General features: G+C 38.2%; 2 protein-coding genes across 4 annotated transcripts; one reads left to right on the forward strand and one right to left on the reverse strand.

Annotated features, from left to right (window-relative positions):
* LOC133709650 (putative chloride channel-like protein CLC-g) lies at positions 1-3783 on the forward strand. Its single transcript, XM_062135462.1, has 6 exons — positions 1-500; positions 572-749; positions 993-1255; positions 1387-1656; positions 1760-2888; positions 3331-3783. Exons 1-6 carry the CDS (start codon positions 148-150, stop codon positions 3472-3474), a joined length of 2337 nt encoding a protein of 778 aa, XP_061991446.1. The 5' UTR covers positions 1-147; the 3' UTR covers positions 3475-3783.
* A 195-nt stretch (positions 3784-3978) lies between these two features.
* On the reverse strand, positions 3979-7613 carry LOC133709660 (calmodulin-binding receptor-like cytoplasmic kinase 3). 3 transcript variants are annotated; one of them, XM_062135488.1, is made up of 8 exons: positions 7421-7613; positions 6466-7292; positions 6137-6346; positions 5598-5860; positions 5095-5260; positions 4923-5012; positions 4545-4843; positions 3979-4407 (listed from the first exon to the last, which is right to left on the reverse strand). In XM_062135488.1, the coding sequence occupies exons 2-8, from the start codon at positions 6776-6778 to the stop codon at positions 4198-4200; spliced, it is 1551 nt and encodes a 516-aa protein (XP_061991472.1). In that variant the 5' UTR covers positions 6779-7292; positions 7421-7613; the 3' UTR covers positions 3979-4197. The 3 variants fall into 3 exon arrangements, with proteins under 3 accessions (XP_061991472.1, XP_061991466.1, XP_061991457.1); XM_062135482.1 differs by having other exon boundaries at positions 6466-7327; XM_062135473.1 differs by having other exon boundaries at positions 6466-7613.
* Between the last annotated feature and the right edge of the window lie 10719 nt (positions 7614-18332).

The following is an 18332-nucleotide window of genomic DNA, read 5'->3' on the forward strand; positions in this document are numbered from 1 at the left end:
AGCGCATAGAAGCACAGGTAGCCTAAGCCTAGAAAAAGAGTGTGTACCAAACGAACATGAATTGACACACAACGAAAGAGAGAGACGAGAGAGAGATTCCGATGCTTCTACGGCATTGAACACCTTCTCTCTTCCGTAACGGAAACAATGTCGAGTAACGGAAACCTCAACGGCGCGGACGACCCGGAGTCAATCACGGCGCCGTTACTTTCCGGCCGCCGATTCGTCCTCAACAACCACACCTCTCAGGTGGCCCTCGTCGGCGCCAATGTGTCCCCAATCGAGAGCCTCGACTACGAGATTTTGGAGAACGAGTTCTTCAAGCAGGACTGGCGCAGCCGCGAGACGGTCCACGTCTTCCAGTACATCTTCATGAAGTGGTTCACCTGTTTCCTCGTCGGAATTATCGTCGGGATGATCGGTTTCTGCAATAACCTCGCCGTCGAGAACATCGCCGGCGTCAAGTTCGTCATCACCTCCAACATGATGCTGGAGCAGAGGTAGTTTCGCGGCCTTCGAATTTGGTTTGATTTTCGAATTATGAATGGTAATTGGGGATTTTTCTTGTTAGGTTTTGGCTGGCGTTTGTTGTCTTCTTCTCTTATAACTTGGCGCTCACTCTGTTTGCGTCTACTATCACTTCTTTAGTGGCGCCGGCGGCCGCCGGCTCCGGCATACCGGAGGTGAAGGCTTACCTTAATGGAGTGGACGCTCCGGGGATTTTTTCAATTCGGACTTTGATCGTAAAGGTGACATTGCAAACTTAATCTAGTTCAGAAATTATATGAGCAGAGTAGAGATTATCTAAGAATTCAACAAGTCTTAAACCATTAGGGTTGATGTTTTTGTTCATATTGGGGTAAATTCTTTGACAACAGCATAGTAATATCATTAGCTAGCACTGAGTAGTTCTTTAGTAACGATTGTCAATGAATTAGCAAAGTTTCATATTGACAGTTTTGGTTTTGGTTTTGGTTTTTGTTTTTGTTCAGATAGTTGGCAGTATTACTGCCGTGTCATCGTCTCTTTTAATTGGGAAGGCAGGGCCGATGGTGCATACCGGTGCATGTGTTGCATCATTGTTGGGACAGGGTGGATCAAAGAAGTATGGTTTGACATGGAAGTGGCTACGATACTTCAAGAATGATCGAGACCGTAGGGATCTTGTGACTTGTGGATCAGCTGCTGGAATCGCTGCCTCTTTCCGTTCACCTGTTGGTGGTCTGCTCTTTGCTCTTGAAGAGATGGCATCCTGGTACATGTTTTTGCTCAAGACCTAACTATATGTAGTTTATTGATTAGACGATTAAAAGCAAACCAGAGTGATTAGCTTTTTGTGAAAAGATATTTAAAATAATGGAATTTAACCAATGTTTTGTTCCGTAGGTGGCGAGGAGCCCTTTTGTGGAGAGCTTTTTTCACAACAGCTGTAATTGCGATTGTGCTCCGAGCTTGGATTGATTTTTGCTTGAGTGGAAAATGTGGGCTATTTGGTACCGGAGGCCTGATAATGTTTGACGTATATTCATCGAATATGTCTTATCACCTAACAGATGTGCCTCCTGTGCTAGTCCTGGCATTTGTAGGTGGCATATTGGGGAGCTTCTACAATTATCTATTAACAAAAGTTCTCCGAATTTACAATCTCATCCACGAGTAAGCATCTTGGTGATGTCTTGCATATTTTAGTGATTTCAGAATGTTGTACAACACTCTGTTTTGCATTCCTCTTGATTTTTTCTTGATTTTTTTTTTCCAGGAAAGGCATCTTTTATAAAGTTCTTCTTGCTTCCTCAATTTCCATTTTCACATCTTGTCTTCTCTTTGGATTGCCATGGCTTGCATCTTGCCGACCTTGCCCACCTGATGCATCAGAGGCCTGTCCTACAATTGGAAGGTCGGGTAACTACAAGAAGTTCCAATGTCCTCCTGGTCACTATAATGACCTTGCCAGCCTCATATTTAACACAAATGATGATGCTATCAGAAATCTTTTCAGCAAGGACACTGATACCGAGTTTCAATACTCCTCAGTTCTCATATTTTTAATCTCCTGCTTTTTCTTAAGCATCTTTAGCTATGGGGTTGTTGTTCCTGCTGGTTTGTTTGTACCTGTTATTGTGACTGGTGCATCATATGGCCGCTTTGTTGGAATGTTGTTGGGTTCATACACAGATCTCAATCATGGCCTTTTTGCTGTGCTGGGGGCTGCTTCTTTACTTGGTGGAACCATGAGGATGACCGTGTCTTTGTGTGTAATTATTCTGGAGCTGACCAATAATCTGTTGTTGCTACCATTGATAATGATAGTTCTTCTTGTTTCCAAGACCACAGCAGATGCTTTCAATGGCAACATATACAATCTTATTATGAAAGCAAAGGGTCTTCCATATTTAAAGGGTCATGCTGAACCATATATGAGGCAGCTGACAGTAAGTGACGTAGTGACGGGGCCACTTCAACTCTTTAATGGCATTGAGAAAGTTGGTAATATAGTACATGTTCTCAGAACTACAGGGCATAATGGTTTCCCTGTAATTGATGAGTCTCCACCACCTGAACCTCCTGTTTTGTTTGGTTTGGTCCTCCGTGCCCATCTTATTGAATTGTTGAAGAAGAAATCTTTTGTGTCTACTCCAGTGCGGACGACTACTGATGCCTTCAGACAGTTTTCGTCGGAGGATTTTGCAAAGAGGGGTTCAGGCAATGGTGACAAGATAGAAGACATAGAACTGACTGAGGAGGAGATGGAAATGTACATAGACTTGCATCCATTTACTAATGCTTCACCTTATACTGTTGTGGAGACAATGTCATTAGCAAAGGCTCTCATACTTTTCCGACAAGTTGGTTTGAGGCACCTTCTAGTGATACCAAAGATGTCCTGTGTAAGTGATTTCATCCTCTCTCTGTGTCTCTGTTTTAAAACTACAAAATATGGTATTCTGTAGAATCAGCTTTTTCATTGCATTGCATTGCGCATTTATATTCTTCTAGTTCACATGACATCCTTGTTCTGTATATGAACTGCCACTATTTACCCTAGTTATATATCAAATTATCAATCCTCTACCACTGTTTCTACTAGATTAATAGATCATGTTGATCTTTTTCAATTTGCTCAACGAGCTTACCTACTAGATCCAGTTTTGGCTGACTAGAATAAATACTTGGCAACCAGTGCCTCCAGTTATCTTATCCAAATGCCACTATGGCGCCATGCCATTATATATATGATCAGTATCTACAATTTCTCATATATGTTACTTGCTGTTACAATTTACTTTCCTAGCTCTCTTACTAATTGCTTGTAATCCTGCTCCTTTGCAGAGATCTCCTATAGTGGGCATACTGACAAGGCACGACTTCATGCCAGAACATATATTCCGCTTGCACCCTACGCTGGTAAGTAGCAGGTGGAAAAGATTAAGACTCCGGCTGCCCGTTCGAGAAAAATCTTTTAGGCTATCTTAGTCTAGAACTTAGTTTCCCTTGAAAAGGTAATTGTAAATAGTCTCATTTGAGCTGCAGCTTCCTTGTCTAGGTTACAAAAATCATGACAAGCTGTACCATTAATTATCAATTTCTTCACCAGAGGTCAAGATCTGCTAAAGAGGAGTAGTATATATCATGCACTGCAAAAAACCATTATTGTTAACTAGGAATAGAATGAAGTTTTTCATGGTCAACCATGAATCGTGGCATTTTTGCCCTTTGATGAAGTATTTGCACATTGCGGAACACTGTAAAGCTCAGATGATCTATACAATTACTCTTTTGAAATTTCTTGGTCTCCAGATCAATTAAAATAATAATAATAAAGAAAAATTTGACCCAGAAATTTCAAATCTCTTTGTGCCAAATTTGAATTTATCTCATTCACCTTACAATGTACAACTTGGTTAGCTGGGGATGTGATGGTTTTGATATTAGCGAGCAATATGCTGATGGTTATTCGAAGAGTCCAGGAAACAGAAATGAGCTAATCAATCTTTCCATATCTCAACCACAACCTTATCGGATGCCAATGTTCTCAACATTCAAGTGTCTAACGTTCCAGAGTTAAAAATGATGCTGAGAAAAAGGCAAAAATCAAAACCAAACTGCGTCCTCGAACCAAATATAATTTTTACAGGGCAGTTGAATACAGCTCTGATTGAATCAGAGAGAGGGAGGGAGATGCCTCTCGCGATACTACTACCCTCTTTTGAGACTTTTAAGGTAGTCTGCCCTTATTGTCCACAGCTGCTCCCCCACTGTTTTCATGTCTGGCCGATCAGCTCGAATTGGAGCTGCACACTGGATAGCCAAATCAAAGATTTTCACTAGTACGTCTGCATTTACAGCTTCCTCTATTGCAGGATCAATCAATTCCCACGTTCTTCCTTCGTTCGATTTTTTGAATGCCTGCGCAGTGTTAAAATAAGATGCGCATATTAGTATAACAGTTGGGCTGCATTTTGTTGTTTCATGTTCTACTTCTAAAGCTGTGCTGCAAAATCAATTACTAATCAAGGGATGAGAAGGGAATACAAGATCCTTACCCATCTGAGAGTGACACGCTCTTCAACTGGTCTCTTCATCTCCACTGGACGACGACCCGTCACAATTTCTATAAGTAATATCCCAAATGAGTAGACATCACTTTTGGCGGTGAGTTGATATGTTTTCATGTACTCCGGGTCTAGGTAGCCAACAGTTCCTTTCACTTTAGTAGAAATGTGTGTTCGATCTGTATCCATCGGACCAAGCCTGGCAAATCCAAAATCAGCAACTTTGGCTCGCATGCTTTCTGTCAGAAGAATGTTGGATGACTTCACGTCTCGATGGATAATTTGCTTTTCTGTTGTGAGATGAAGAACAGCTTAGGGATCAATTATGTTCAAATGCACATCAATAAATACAATGGAGAGTATTCTTACCTGAGTACAGATGAAGATAAGTTAGGGCATGAGCAACATCAATGGCTATTTCAAGTCGCTGATTAAACTCCAGGGTTTTCCCATGTTGACCTGTCAGTGTAGCAACACAATTATTTATGATACCATTACTTCCTATAGTAAAGTTACTTATTTTTATGTACCAGTGGCTTACCATCCAGATGTTCTCTGAGATTACCATTCGGCACATACTCTGTAATGATAAGTCGTTCATTTCCTTCATCCACATAACCTAGTAGCTTTACAAGATTCCGATGATCAATTTTGGCCAGAAGTTCAACTTCGGTACTGAATTCGGTTTGCAAATTCTCAAAGAGTTCCTATGACAAAGTTTCCATGTTCATTTAGATGGGAATATAAAAAAGAAATCCATAAAGTCAACTCAAATATTACTCTCATTTAAAATTATGTAGAAAATTAATAAGTTTGGAACAAAAGCTAAAGAGAAAATCCTACTGTGCAAGCCTCCAATCCCTAACTCCTACTATTAACATATTGAGTGAATCAGAAACAACTGCAATTGCCCAAGTGGTGATACTAGTGTTTTACTAGCTAGAATGTCCCCTTGGATGGTATTTCCATTCATAAGAAAACCAATAATCATCAGCTTTTCACTAATACCCACAACAAAGTTTCCAGATTATGAACTGTCCATACCTTCTTTGCACGTTTTATAGAAACCACTTGGCCATCAGCTAGCCGAGCTTTGTAGACAGTTCCAAAACCACCTTCACCTATAAGTTGTGATTTTGAGAAGTTGCGGGTTGCCCTGGCAATCTGATTCAAATTGAGATGTACAGACCCAAGTCTACTGAGTTTTGGAGAGTTTGAATATCTAGGACTAGGTGGTACACGATGTGGACTGGCCGGTATCTTTTCAGCGGCATGATTCACTTCAAAAGAAGAAGCTGAATTATCCACTGCAAGAGGATAATCAATTAGTGTTGACAATATATGAAAGGAAAAAGTCATATTAAGTAAACAACTAGTCTAGGATGGACACGGAAGTGCAACAGTCTGCAGAATTGTAAACATAACACTGTAACAGTATGGACAAGTTGGAGAGAATTATTAATCTAATATTTGATTGAATGCATTCAAATGGTAAACCGGAACATTTGATCAGACAATTCTATGACAACATAATAACCTGTAGTTATAAATTCCACTACACGGTTGAAATGTAAGAGACTTACTTGAATTTGCGTCCTTAGCAAGAACATTGTGAGCAGCTTCTGTCCTTTTCTTAAAAAAGCAGGGACAAAGGAAAACACAACACACCAATAACGCTCCACTTGCTGCTATTGCAACTGTTTTGGTCGTGGACATAGATTCAGAAGCGTTCTTGTTTTCTCCATGATGGAAAGTGGATTCATCCTTCAACTCCTTTTGCATAAGTTTTCTTCCTGTTTTGAAGGGAAAATCAAAGAGCCACACTTAATAAATGTCCGAAAGGTTTTCTTCCTGTGGATTTATAGCATCATAGAAACAAAAAACACAGGCAACATTCAGTAATAGTGCATACCTAGTGAAATGACTGATCCACAATGGCTGCTTCCGAGGCACCCCTCCAAAATACAACCATTTGCATAGTATGTTTGAAGAGCATTACAGAATAAAGCTTTCTCCACTGAATTCCCATTTATGTAAAACAAGTCCTTACCATTAGAAGTCGCATAGGCAAACTGGTCCTTACAAACCTTTGACTGTATGACAAACGCAGAGGCAGGGATTGCTGGCAATTGTACCAACATCAACAAACTTAACATAGTTATTGCCATTCTTAACGGAATAATATGCACAATTTCCATTTTCTCAACGAAACGATAACAAAGCATCCCTGTATTCTTCTTGTTACCACACAGACACAGACCTTTTCACATTCTCCAAAAACCTTATGCAGTTCCAAATATAGAAACCCCAAAGTTCACTAATTTTGAGTTCAACTATTCCAACCCCTCTATATATGCAACATCAGTGTTTCACCATCACTTGCAAATCCAACCAAACTCTACAAATCACATAATCAAAACACAACTACGGAGCTGATCAAAACTGACTGCTAGCTAGCTTTCATCTTGATCGGCAATGTTACCGATAGTTTACCCATTCAAATTGATCCATACAGCCAAGTCTAATACAAAACCATTCACTCGATATCAGCAATCTTGAACCTCAATTCATGATACACTAGATGAAATCTTCAGATGATTAAAGAAAGCTGTCACTGGTCAAAACAACAAAAACCAATTCAAACCCACCTCCCCAAAAACCTCAAACAACCAAAAGCTCCAATCTTTCACTCAACTGCTCGGAACCCAATTCAGAAAACCACAAGCCCACATCAGAACTCTGCCAAACTCACAAACCCAACATCCATAAAAGCTCTATACAAAGAGCAAGACAAGAGCTTCAAAAACAATCCAACCAGTAGTAAAGGAACAAAACAAGTAAAAAGCATCTGAATAAGAGAACCAAACCTGAGCAAGAGAATAATAGGTAAGCTGAGGCAAAGCTGGTGATGCTTTGCTTGCTTACAGAAATAGAAACAAAGACCGGCCTCGATCGAACACAGTGAAAATAAAGGAGAAACTAAAGAAGAAGAAGAAGAAGAGGAAAGATGGTGGATTCTGATGTAACCCGCCACGGCCGTCTCCGTGAGTTTTTTTTTTTTTGCATTTAATAAATTTATTGACGTCTGAAATTTGAGGTTTGGACTTTGGACAAAGTGCTCAATGTTGACCGTTGGGAAACTACCAGCTCATCTGCGGCGACACCAACCCAGGGGCGTTTTGGTCATTCTGCTTATATATCTATAAATATAATAAGGGATTTTTTTTTTTTTTTTTTGTTATTATAAGAAGGAAAGTTCTATTCATACCTCCTAAAATGGTATTTAGACCTCTAACAAATTTTGGAAGCTTTTAAATCCAACTTTGCCCTTCTAAAAAATGAACAAAATGAAAGATAAAAAAAATTAAATAAAATTTGTACCTTCTCTTCTCCCTCATTCCCCTTCCTTCATTCTCATACAGCCATACATGAGGATTATTGGACAACTTTGATTAAGGTAGAATGTTAAAAATTGCAAAATAGAATAAATGACGAAAAATATAGAGAAGAAGAATTGAGAAAATAATGATCGAAAAGCAATTTCTATTGCCTATTCTTTTTGTTTCTTTCTAGTTTGGCTTAATTGCTTCACTTCATAGAGTTGACGTTAATTGTTATCTTGGTCTCTTTTTATGGTTTTGTTGTTGTTGTTGTAGTTGTTGCTAGAGTAGACTATTTTGCTGGCCTGATTTGGGTTTAGGGAAATTAATTTTGATAATAGTCCTCATGTGGTATTGTAAATTACACGATTTATTAAGAAATAGAAGGAGGTTCATAAAAGTATTCAAGCTTACAAGGTGAATGGTGTTAAGTCTTGGCTATGAACTGAGTTGTAAGTGTCGAAAAAAAGATATTACTAGTAGATTTGTATTGGCAAAAATTGTGTGGATACAAAAAAGGGCAAGATTGGAAGTTTTGTGCAAATTTTAGAAGGGGAGGTCCAAATACCAATTTAGGAAATATGAATAGAAGCTCCCTCATAAGAAATCGCTTACTAAACTAATTTTTCAAACACTTATTGTCATTTGGACCGTACAGTTTTTTGATATATATATATATATATATGTGTGTGTGTGTGTGTGTCGTGTGTGTGTATTTTTTTTTATCAATGATAGTGTCACCTTTTCTTATTTATTTGTGTTTTTGATAGGAACAAGTAATTTGTTCTTTACAGGAATACTTTGAATATTAAAACAAAGAATCTTGCTGTTGAAGAAAGTCCATCTCTTTGGTGTCATCAAATAGAATTCCATGTTATATCCCACTTTTATCAAGTAATTATCTTTCAAATTTTGGAACTTACTATTTTGTATTTTCAAAAATTGTTTAGTTTGTATGCTAATTACATGTGCTCGGACCAAAAGAATGTGATCCGGTCATGGTTTAAAAGTTGGATGGTAATGGTTTTCTTTAGTAGTGTGAAAAGATTTCATGTGCTGTGGAATTTTCCAAGGTAAAAAGAACAAAAGAGTTGGTATATAACAGCCCACTTGCATAAATCTCTTCTTCTGTTGTATTACACTAATACTCCATGATTAGATGTGACTTAATCGATTTGAATAGTCATTCAATTATTTCAAACGGAACCATGCATCATCCTGGAATCTCTGCTTAATTTGTACTTTTTGTGATTGCTTAGTTTGCTCAATGCCTCAATGTCTGTCTCATCTACTTTCTTCAAAGAACCGGAAACATGAACATGTGGTTAGCGGCTAATCATCTTCGTTCCACTATTGTTAGCCAGAAAAGGTCATTCCCGTTATTTGTTTTGCCCTCGAATTTGGTTCGGTTATACTATTTGTGGCTTGTCAATCTTAGGTAGTGGGTGCTCTAACCACTGAGCTAACACCAATTCGTCTTATTTCATTGAGTTTTATACGAACAAGTTTAGTTTAAGTTTGAGGAGAAGTGAAGGTTTTTTTTTTTTCACTTTTTCCGAATTTCTAATTATAAGTATTTATTTATGTTAAAGTTACAAACAGCCGACCTAGTTCGCAGTGAGTACTTTTATTTATTTTTTTAATCCTTAGCTCACCTCACTCTTACATATGCCAGTAATAATTGAACTCATGACCTTTATAATATTGGAATTATAGCTAATCAACAAGTACAGCTCACCAACATGTGAGTACGCTATATTTTCTGACTTTCATATTAGGTTTTGAACTGTCATTTTTACCTCCGTATCTCTCTTTAAAAAAATAAAAAATAAATAACAAATACCAAGTTTAAGACCTCTAAAACTGTAGAAGAAATGCAAACCAACGCCTATCAGGGCATGGAATAACAATTTGTACAAAAGCAGTGGCGGAAGCCCAGCACTTGCCCTTATCCATCGTGGCCTTATTGCACCCATCAATGAGCCAACTAGTTATCTGTAAATGAGGTCTGGACTTAAGTGAGCCCTTTAGATAACTATTAAGGAGAAACTAAAGAAGAAGAGGAAGATGGTGGATTCTGATGTAAACAGCCACGGCTCTGTGAGTTTTTTGCATTTAATAATTTTATTGATGTCTCAAAATATAAAAATATAAACCTCAAATTTGGACAAGTGCTCAATATTGACCGTTGGGAAACTACCAGATGATCGGGTTCTTGACCATTTACCAAATTTAGACTCAACAAATGTCCACTTACTCTACTAAAAGATTTGTGTGCCTACTTACCAAATTTAAATGTAAAAAGACAAGTTTGCCCTTTAAATAATTAAAAAATCATTTGAGACTTCGCCGGACTCTAGTTACCGGTAGCCGGAAACTTTTATTACCCTCCAATAAATTTTTAAAAAGTTTATTGGGGGGCAATAAAATGTGTATTGGGTATTACTGGGGAGTAATAAAGTTTATTGAAGGGCAATAAAATGTTTATTGGGTATTATTAGGGGGCAATAAAATAGGACACGAGACTCCGGTCATCGGTCCGGAGGTTACCGGAAGTTCACAAAGAGGTCGTTGGAGACTTTTATTACCCCAAATAAATTTTTATTATGGGGTAATAAAAAGTTTATTAGGGGGTAATAAAAAGTTTATTATGGGGCAATAAAGTTTATTGGGAGACAATAAAAAGTTTATTGGGTATTATTGGGGGTAATAAAATGTTTATTGAGAGACAACAAAACCGGACACCTATCGCCGGATTTCGGCAGCCGGTGATTGGATTTCGGTGACTGGTGATCAGATTCCGGCGACCGGTGAAATCTTTCTCTCTAAGTGACAAAGGGAGAGAAGGCAAAAATGTCCCAAAAATAAATAAAAAATAACTTAATTGAGTATTAGGGCAAAAAATATGTAATTTGTTAGGTAAGTGAGCAATCTTATAAGATGTTTGGGTAAATGGGGTTAGTGTAACTCAAATATGGGTAAATTGACATTTTTAATCATTTATATCAATGATCATGTCACATTTTCTTTAATTCATTTATATATATATTTTTATCTGAAATATAACTTTATTGATGCAGAATTTCTAAACCATCATCTTCATTTATTTGTTTCTTGATAGGAACGGAACGAGTACCTTCTTTTTTTGTTTGGTCTGATGGAACGAACTTTTATCTAATCTTTATTTTTATTTTTTACTGGAATATTTTCATTATTGAAACAAAGAATTTCAACAGCAAGTCCATCTCTTTGGTGTTAGCAAATAAAATTCCATGTTATATCCCACTTTTATCAAATAATTAGCTTCTAATAAAGTTTTTAACTAATTTTTTTTAATAATGTAAATTATTGTTTTTTTTTTCTTTTTCGAAAAGATATTGTCTTGTTTCATATATAGGTCTCTTTCATTCATATACTTGGTTTGGTTTTTTTTTTTTTTTTTTGGAAATAAGGATTTCATTAGAGGCAAAGCCCCATAAGCAATTACAAAGGCCCAGAATACAGCTGGAAAGAAAAGTTGACTTCCCAACTAAATCCAACAGACGGAAATAGTGACAGGAAAGCAAACCCAGAAAAGAAACACAAAAATACAGCAGTCAGTCACTGCTGGACTCAGTTCTCATCTGCATGCGGGCAGGGTAGTCCGTCGTTTCTCAAAACCAGAGTCAGGGAAGGTGGTGGCGAAGACGCCCATCTCAAAGGACCCACATTCCTTTTGGCAAGCGAGGCTGCACGGTGTGCGACCCGATTCGCTTCACGGGGAATCCATTCCTTTTGGTTTGGTTACATCTACTCAGACCAAAAGAACGTGAACCGGCCATGGTTTAAAGTTGTTTGATGGTGATGATTTTCTTTACCACAAGATGTGTGAATAGATAGATCATGTGCTGTTGAATTTTCTAAGGTACAAACTGCAAAGACGAATAATAAATTATTAAACAAGCCGCGTTGTATTTTAGTATGTAAGAATCTTTTCTTGTGTGGATTACTCCATGATTAGAAGGGCAACCTCCTGGAACTTCTGCCCTGCATTTTTTGTCATATCTCTCGGATTTTACACCTGTAAAGTTTTTAATAATTCACTTCTCTTTCTATAAACAACTGTGAAGAGAATATAATTCTGTAAAGTGAAGATGATTTTATATCAAGCACAAAGTAGTCCTAAATTAACACAATCCAATCGATATGATTACTCTTGTCAAATTTTATCTAAATCGAGCTAAATATCTTTGAAAAGTTAAAGAAAAGTGAACTCACATGTCACACCTACACTTGAATTCAAATTGTTTACTTTACGACACACAATAACACAACACGAGCAGAGCATCCACGTACCCGTGCTAGCACACTGTTGTTTAGCGTACATCGAACCCAAATTTTCTAAATAAGCTTGAATTCCATCGCATGGCGCATTTGATTCGCTTTCGATGGAATTTACTCAACCTACACATTAGATTTGAGTGGGAATGGATTGAATTTGGGTTGATGAGCATCGTATAATATTTACTGCCTGAGCCCATGATCGAACCACGATATGGTAAAGAAGGTCGTGCGTGTGCGCCCACTAGGGAAATGGGCCTACTGGTAATTTTGTAAATAAGGTTTGGACTTAAGTGGGCCTTTTCAGTAAGCTTTTGGGCCCGGTTTTTAAGCGGGAGCCCGCTAAAGTTTTAAACACCGAGAAGCATTACCTAAGTTGAACTCGTACCTCAATTATGCTCCAGACTTCTTCATATTATTCATATATGTTTTTTCCTAAGTACTTTGATGCTGACTAAATAAGCATGTATGTTATGATTAAGCTTATTGATTAGCATCAGAAATACTCATGAACAGTGAGACGTTCCTGGTGTCGATGCTTGTGGCATTTTGATTAATTTTTAACACTTTGAAGCAATGGAAATGCTAGTCTTGAATCTGGAACTAGTTGAACAAACATCTTCAATTTCCATTGCTACTATATCAATGCATTTCCAGCAAGCAGATCAAATCTTTGTTAAGTAACTTTCTTACCTAGTTTTACTGGAAAGTAAGCAAAATTGATTCCAAACTCAAAGAAGAGCGAGCTAGTTGAATTTACCTTTCAACAACACATATCATATGTGTGAGGGAATATATCAAGCATTTGTAACTACCCATACTGTCAAGTATTATTAACATTGTGTGATCCAACATGTTGGGATTATGTGCTGCCACTAAGAGTTGACATGTGTTTGTGACTTTGTGGGGATTTGAGGCCAAAATTAACATACAGTATCAAAATGGGGTTACTGCTATCAATATGCCTCCATAAACTTAAAAAACAATCAAATAGGTACCTGGACTCCCAAAATAACATCAATTAGATACTTTTGTTAAAGTTTTGTTAATATTTGAGACCTCACTTTTCCTGATAACTCCACATATGAATCGACGTCTGAGATCCTCGAGCGTCGACGCTGTAATCAATAATCTAATGATGTTCTTCAACTCACCTTATCACGGTTTGACGATTTCCTTCTCCAACACCGAAGTGAATCTAAGGGCAACTCCAACCATGGGCACCATTTGGGGGTGCTATTCTCATTTTAGCACCCCCTAGTTGCACTATTCATATAAGACTCAATTCTCATCTCCAACCATGAGGTGCTATATGGGGGTGCTATTTTCACTATTCTTGACTAAAATATAATATGAGTATAATTTGGATGAATATTATATTAAAAATATGTTAATTTAATTAAATAAGGGAAATTTTTTTTTAACATTTTATCATAATATTTAAAAATTATTCTTATTATTTAATGAATTAAAAAAAAGTTTTAAATTGTACTCCTCCGCCACTAGAATGTGTTCTCTCCATGCAACCGGCCGGTTTGTGAGCATTGTACTCCTCCGCCACACGACTTCACAATAAATCCGACTTTTGATCTTTTCCGACGCAACCATCACTCCCAACGGTGATCCAAGCTTGGCAAAGAATAACTTCTTCATTGTGCCTCCAAGAATCCCCTCTTGGAGCCATTTTTTCCAAGACAAAAAAAAAAAAAAAAAAAGGAAGATATATTTAAGAACAAGAAGATGGGTTAATGAATGGAAAATTGTGAAGGAGATGGAGGATATTTGGTGTGAGGAAATAGAAAAGAATGGGTAGGTATTTATAGAATTTCCTACAATTCACTGTTCCAACGGGTAGATTTTTTTCCCTCAAATTTCTGGTTATTTTTTTATTTTTTTTGGAACAAAAAGGATATAATAACCCTTCAATTATTAAGAGCCGTAGATGAGTTTTTTTCCATCAAATCTGAGCCATCAGATTGAAAATAGATCCGTTCAGTAAAAAAAAAAAAAAAGGGCAACATCGGACCGTCCAAATTGATCAGGTATCAATTTGGACCATACATTTCATGACCGTTGGGGGTTCCAACGGTCACCAGGGGACATCAATTGGCGCGAGGCCCACGTCTGCAGACGAAAAAGCAGGCGATCTTCTCTCTCTAGCGGATGATGCGCGCGTGCTCTCTCTTCCCAGCAGTTGGCGCGCGCGTCTCCTTCAATTATCCCCTCTGGCGCGTTAGTTTGGCATTTGGGCTGAGACAGCAAGTGGGCTGGCCCCCATGTACAGTGATGAGTTCTGGTCTTGGAAAAGTCTCAAATATGAGACTACAAATGAGTCCAAGTCCTATATTTATAGGACCAGACCCCCCAAAAACACAAGGTTGGAGATCCAAAGTCTCAAAATGGCCCAAAATCTGGTTTGGCACCCCAAGGTTGGAGTTGCCCTAAGTTCGTATGCTGACGACATGCTGCATTTCCACTTGTCGGATAACAAGACTCTGGGAATTCCAAGTGACCTGGGTTCTATCAATTTTGCCCAATTGACCATGAACAGGTTTGCAGCCTTACAATTCACATCCGGCTCAATTTGCACTCCGACAACCTGAATGTGGCTTTGGAGGTGAAAGCCTCAATTCAATCCAAGACTGTGTCCTATCTAACCATCTTTCAGGATGCAGTGATGCAGCGTAATCCTCAGGTGAAATAGATTACTTCATGTGGTAGCTAGTAGAATTCTCAATTTGGATGATAGTTGTAGTGGTGTGGATGGGAATTGGGTATTGTTTTTGTTCTTTAATTTCTGCTGTTTGGTTTCAAATGCACCACCAAATTTGAATTCCTTGGACAATTGGATCAATGGCTCTTATTTCCAAGAAATAAAAAAAAGGCTCTAGTTAGCTGAAAACAGAGAATAAGAGTTGGTGCTTTTGATTTAATTTGGGAATTTATGAAACAAAATCAAAATAGAGTTTTTTTTTTTTTTTTTTTTTTTTTTTTTTTTTTTTTTTTTTTTGTAAATGAAGATTTCATTGATAATCGCAGGCCAGAATGACACTTACAAATTTCTCAGGAAAAACAGGAATCATGCACCATGCACCATTCGCTTAAGACATTAAAGCTCACTTAATCAAGGAGCCTGCTAACAAACTACAACATTACCCTACAAAGAGATAATTTTGTGTGAAAACTTCTTTTGCTAATGCGCTCAATTGCGGTGCGCCAGAAGCTTCCATTATCAAGATGTAAGGAGAAAACATCATAATCTGCAGGCTAAAAAAGTCAAACATAGACGTAGTTTGTTGGATGAAGGCCACCGGGGTCCCAAATACGAAACCCTAGGGAATTAGAGTCTAGCAGTTTAACACCTAAAAGAGCCCAAGTCCAGTTTTGAGCCCTCAATTGAGCCCACATCCAGGCCCTTGGCCAATTAGGCCTCCAACTCGCTTTGAGCTTCCAATCTGAGTTTGGTTTGGGCCACCAAATCAGATTTGGACACCCGAATGATTTGGGCACTCTTGCACTAGTGAGCATCTTCTTCTCTGCTACCAACCCGATCGCAGCCGTCACCAAAACCGCCCTTGCTTTCCCTAAGTTCGCCATCGAGACAACCACCCTCAGCCCTACGGCCACACTAGCGGGTCGGAGCGTAAGGATCGCTGTCACCCTGCTTGAGCCCTTAGAGCAACTCCAACCATGGAGTCAAAAGCCAAAATGGCTCCCCCAATCAAATTCCACCATCTCCAACAATAGCCAAGATAGAGTCATTTTGGCTTTTGAGCCAAAAGGGGAGTCAAAATGACTACACATTGTAGAACGAAAGCCATATGTGGTGAGGCATGAATTGAGGTGGGCCCCAACAGCATGTGATGAATTTATGAAATGACTTTGACTTTTGACTAAAAATGGTTGGAGATGCAAAATATGAATGAATAGGGATGACACTAGGGGAGCCAAATTTTGCAAATGACTTTGGCTTTTGACTCAATTGTTGGAGATGCTCTTAGAGTCGTGGCTCTGGCAAGGACGAAACACAGAACAGTGCATGCCGGCCATCTTCGTAATTCCCAAAGATTGGAACTTAGAGCATTGCACCGCCATCCTTGCAAAAAAAAAAAAGCACAGCTTCTCTGACCTCCATCTTCGTGAAACGGCTTGCAAAACCTCGCATCAGCCTATTCCGGGCTTCGATCTACAAGACCTCCATCATGCCAAAACCTCTGTTTATCCACGACGATTTCAGATGTGCATGATTTGGTCGAGGATGCCCAACTCTCCTTGATGTCTCAGTCCAGGAAGGCAGAGTACTAGATCGATTCGTTTTCCCCAACAACACCCATAGCAACAAGGCTCCACAGTTAGATTGGGACTGAGAGACAAAGGTCTTAGTAGGCAAAAGACATAGCCATGACCTGTTATTGGTGGAGAGGGCAGTAGCCACGCTCAATGAATCCGATGAGATTGAGATCGGAAATGCTCTCCATCGATGATGGAGGAGGGTGCTAAGATGCCAAGGGCGGAGTGAGCGCAACCCTAGCAGAGCCATTTTGGCACAAAATCATAATAGAGTGGGTAAATAAACCTCGTTATTAATTTTAGAACATGAGGTGTTTAGTTTTGTTCAAATTTGAGAAACAATTTAGAAGATTGACCATGAATTAAAAAAGATAAAAATTGGAACACTCATGCTTAACAGCTTGAAAACCCAAACGGAAATGGAAAATGGAGAAAATAATTTAAATATCAATTTATTAGAAACTACGGTAAATCTAGAAAATTGAGCAAAAGTTTGTTCTATCGTAAATCTGAAGCCATTCTAGTCATTTTCATGTAAAAGTAATTGCAATGTCTTATTTACCCCTAATTTTAATGGAGGTTTGACAGAACTTTAACGGAAGTATCTAATTGATGCTATTTTGAGAGTCCAGGTACCTATTTGATTGCTTTTTAAGTTCAGATACTATCTAGTCCGATCCATAAAAGTACGGACTCTACCCATGATAAAAACCCTAGTTGTTGACTACCTTCGGACCAAAAAAGCTTTGCCTACCTATCATGTCTGACGACTAATGATCATTATCGTCGTTGTTTTGCTCATTCTCCAAAGGTTCTTGGTGGTCATCCTCATCTTCATTTTGTTCATTCTCCAAAAGTTCTTGGTGGTCATCCGGCCTTATCTTCGTTTTGTTCATTCTCCAAAAGTTCTTGGTGGTCATCCGACCTTATCTACGTTTTGTTCATTATCCAAAAGTTCTTGGTTGTCATTCTCATCTTCGCTTTGTTCATTCTCCAAAAGTTCTTGGTTATCATCCTCAATCTCATCGTATTGTTCGTCCTCCAAATCTTGTTGATCGATATGCCAAATTCCCATCAAACATTGAACCCGTCACAAGATTGCAGTAGCTTACATAGTTAGCCTCCAACTTCGTGTGAAGGTTGTAAAGAATAGAGATTGTACGAAAGTCGTACTCCACCCATCCATTCCAACCAAAATTGCAGTGCAAATCAAGTACATCATCAACATCATGCTGAGTCACAACATAGATTGCATGACAGTGTTGTCCGAGAAGCCTCTCTCGTGCCTCTATAGCAAGTCTAGCATTCAGCTGCCGGTTGATCATTCTTGTAGCAATATGGCAATTTAGCACATCTCTTTTAACTTTTTTAGCTGCTTCCTGGTATCTTACCAACCAGCTGTGCGAATTATTATTCTCATTATCAGCCATCCTGTAAAACAAAACTACAGTATGAGAAGTTCATCAACTTTTTTCTATTATCAACTCTTGTTCTCATTCTAATTTTTCGTTAACATATTTTATTAGGCAAGTTTTGATGACAATCCATTAACGTTTAGATCAGTTTAGCATGTGTATTAAAAATTTTAACGTTAACGTATAGCTTGCTAGTTACCAAATACTAGCAATTTTTCTATATTGAGCTCTCTCTTATCAAATATTATTACTCTGTTCTAATGTAATAAAACATTAAAAGTAAGAGTTTAACTTTCGTTTTTCTCATATCTCCGTAAAATCTCAGTGTTTACATCCTCACTTTTTCGTTTTTTACCACATACACTCCTTGGATG

Source organism: Rosa rugosa, chromosome 1, assembly GCF_958449725.1.
Source record: "Rosa rugosa chromosome 1, drRosRugo1.1, whole genome shotgun sequence".
NCBI lineage: Eukaryota > Viridiplantae > Streptophyta > Magnoliopsida > Rosales > Rosaceae > Rosa > Rosa rugosa.

Bases quoted from the DNA above. Each gene is read 5' to 3' on its own strand.
- LOC133709650 (XM_062135462.1), top strand. From the start codon at position 148: ATGTCGAGTAACGGAAACCTCAACGGCGCGGACGACCCGGAGTCAATC. The intron at 501-571 runs GTAGTTTCGCGG...TTTTCTTGTTAG, and splicing joins AACATGATGCTGGAGCAGAG to GTTTTGGCTGGCGTTTGTTG. The intron at 750-992 runs GTGACATTGCAA...GTTTTTGTTCAG, and splicing joins TTCGGACTTTGATCGTAAAG to ATAGTTGGCAGTATTACTGC.
- LOC133709660 (XM_062135488.1), bottom strand. From the start codon at position 6,778: ATGCTTTGTTATCGTTTCGTTGAGAAAATGGAAATTGTGCATATTATT. The intron at 5,861-6,136 runs GTAAGTCTCTTA...ATCCTCTTGCAG, and splicing joins TGCTAAGGACGCAAATTCAA to TGGATAATTCAGCTTCTTCT. The intron at 5,261-5,597 runs GTATGGACAGTT...ACTTTGTCATAG, and splicing joins CTATAAAACGTGCAAAGAAG to GAACTCTTTGAGAATTTGCA.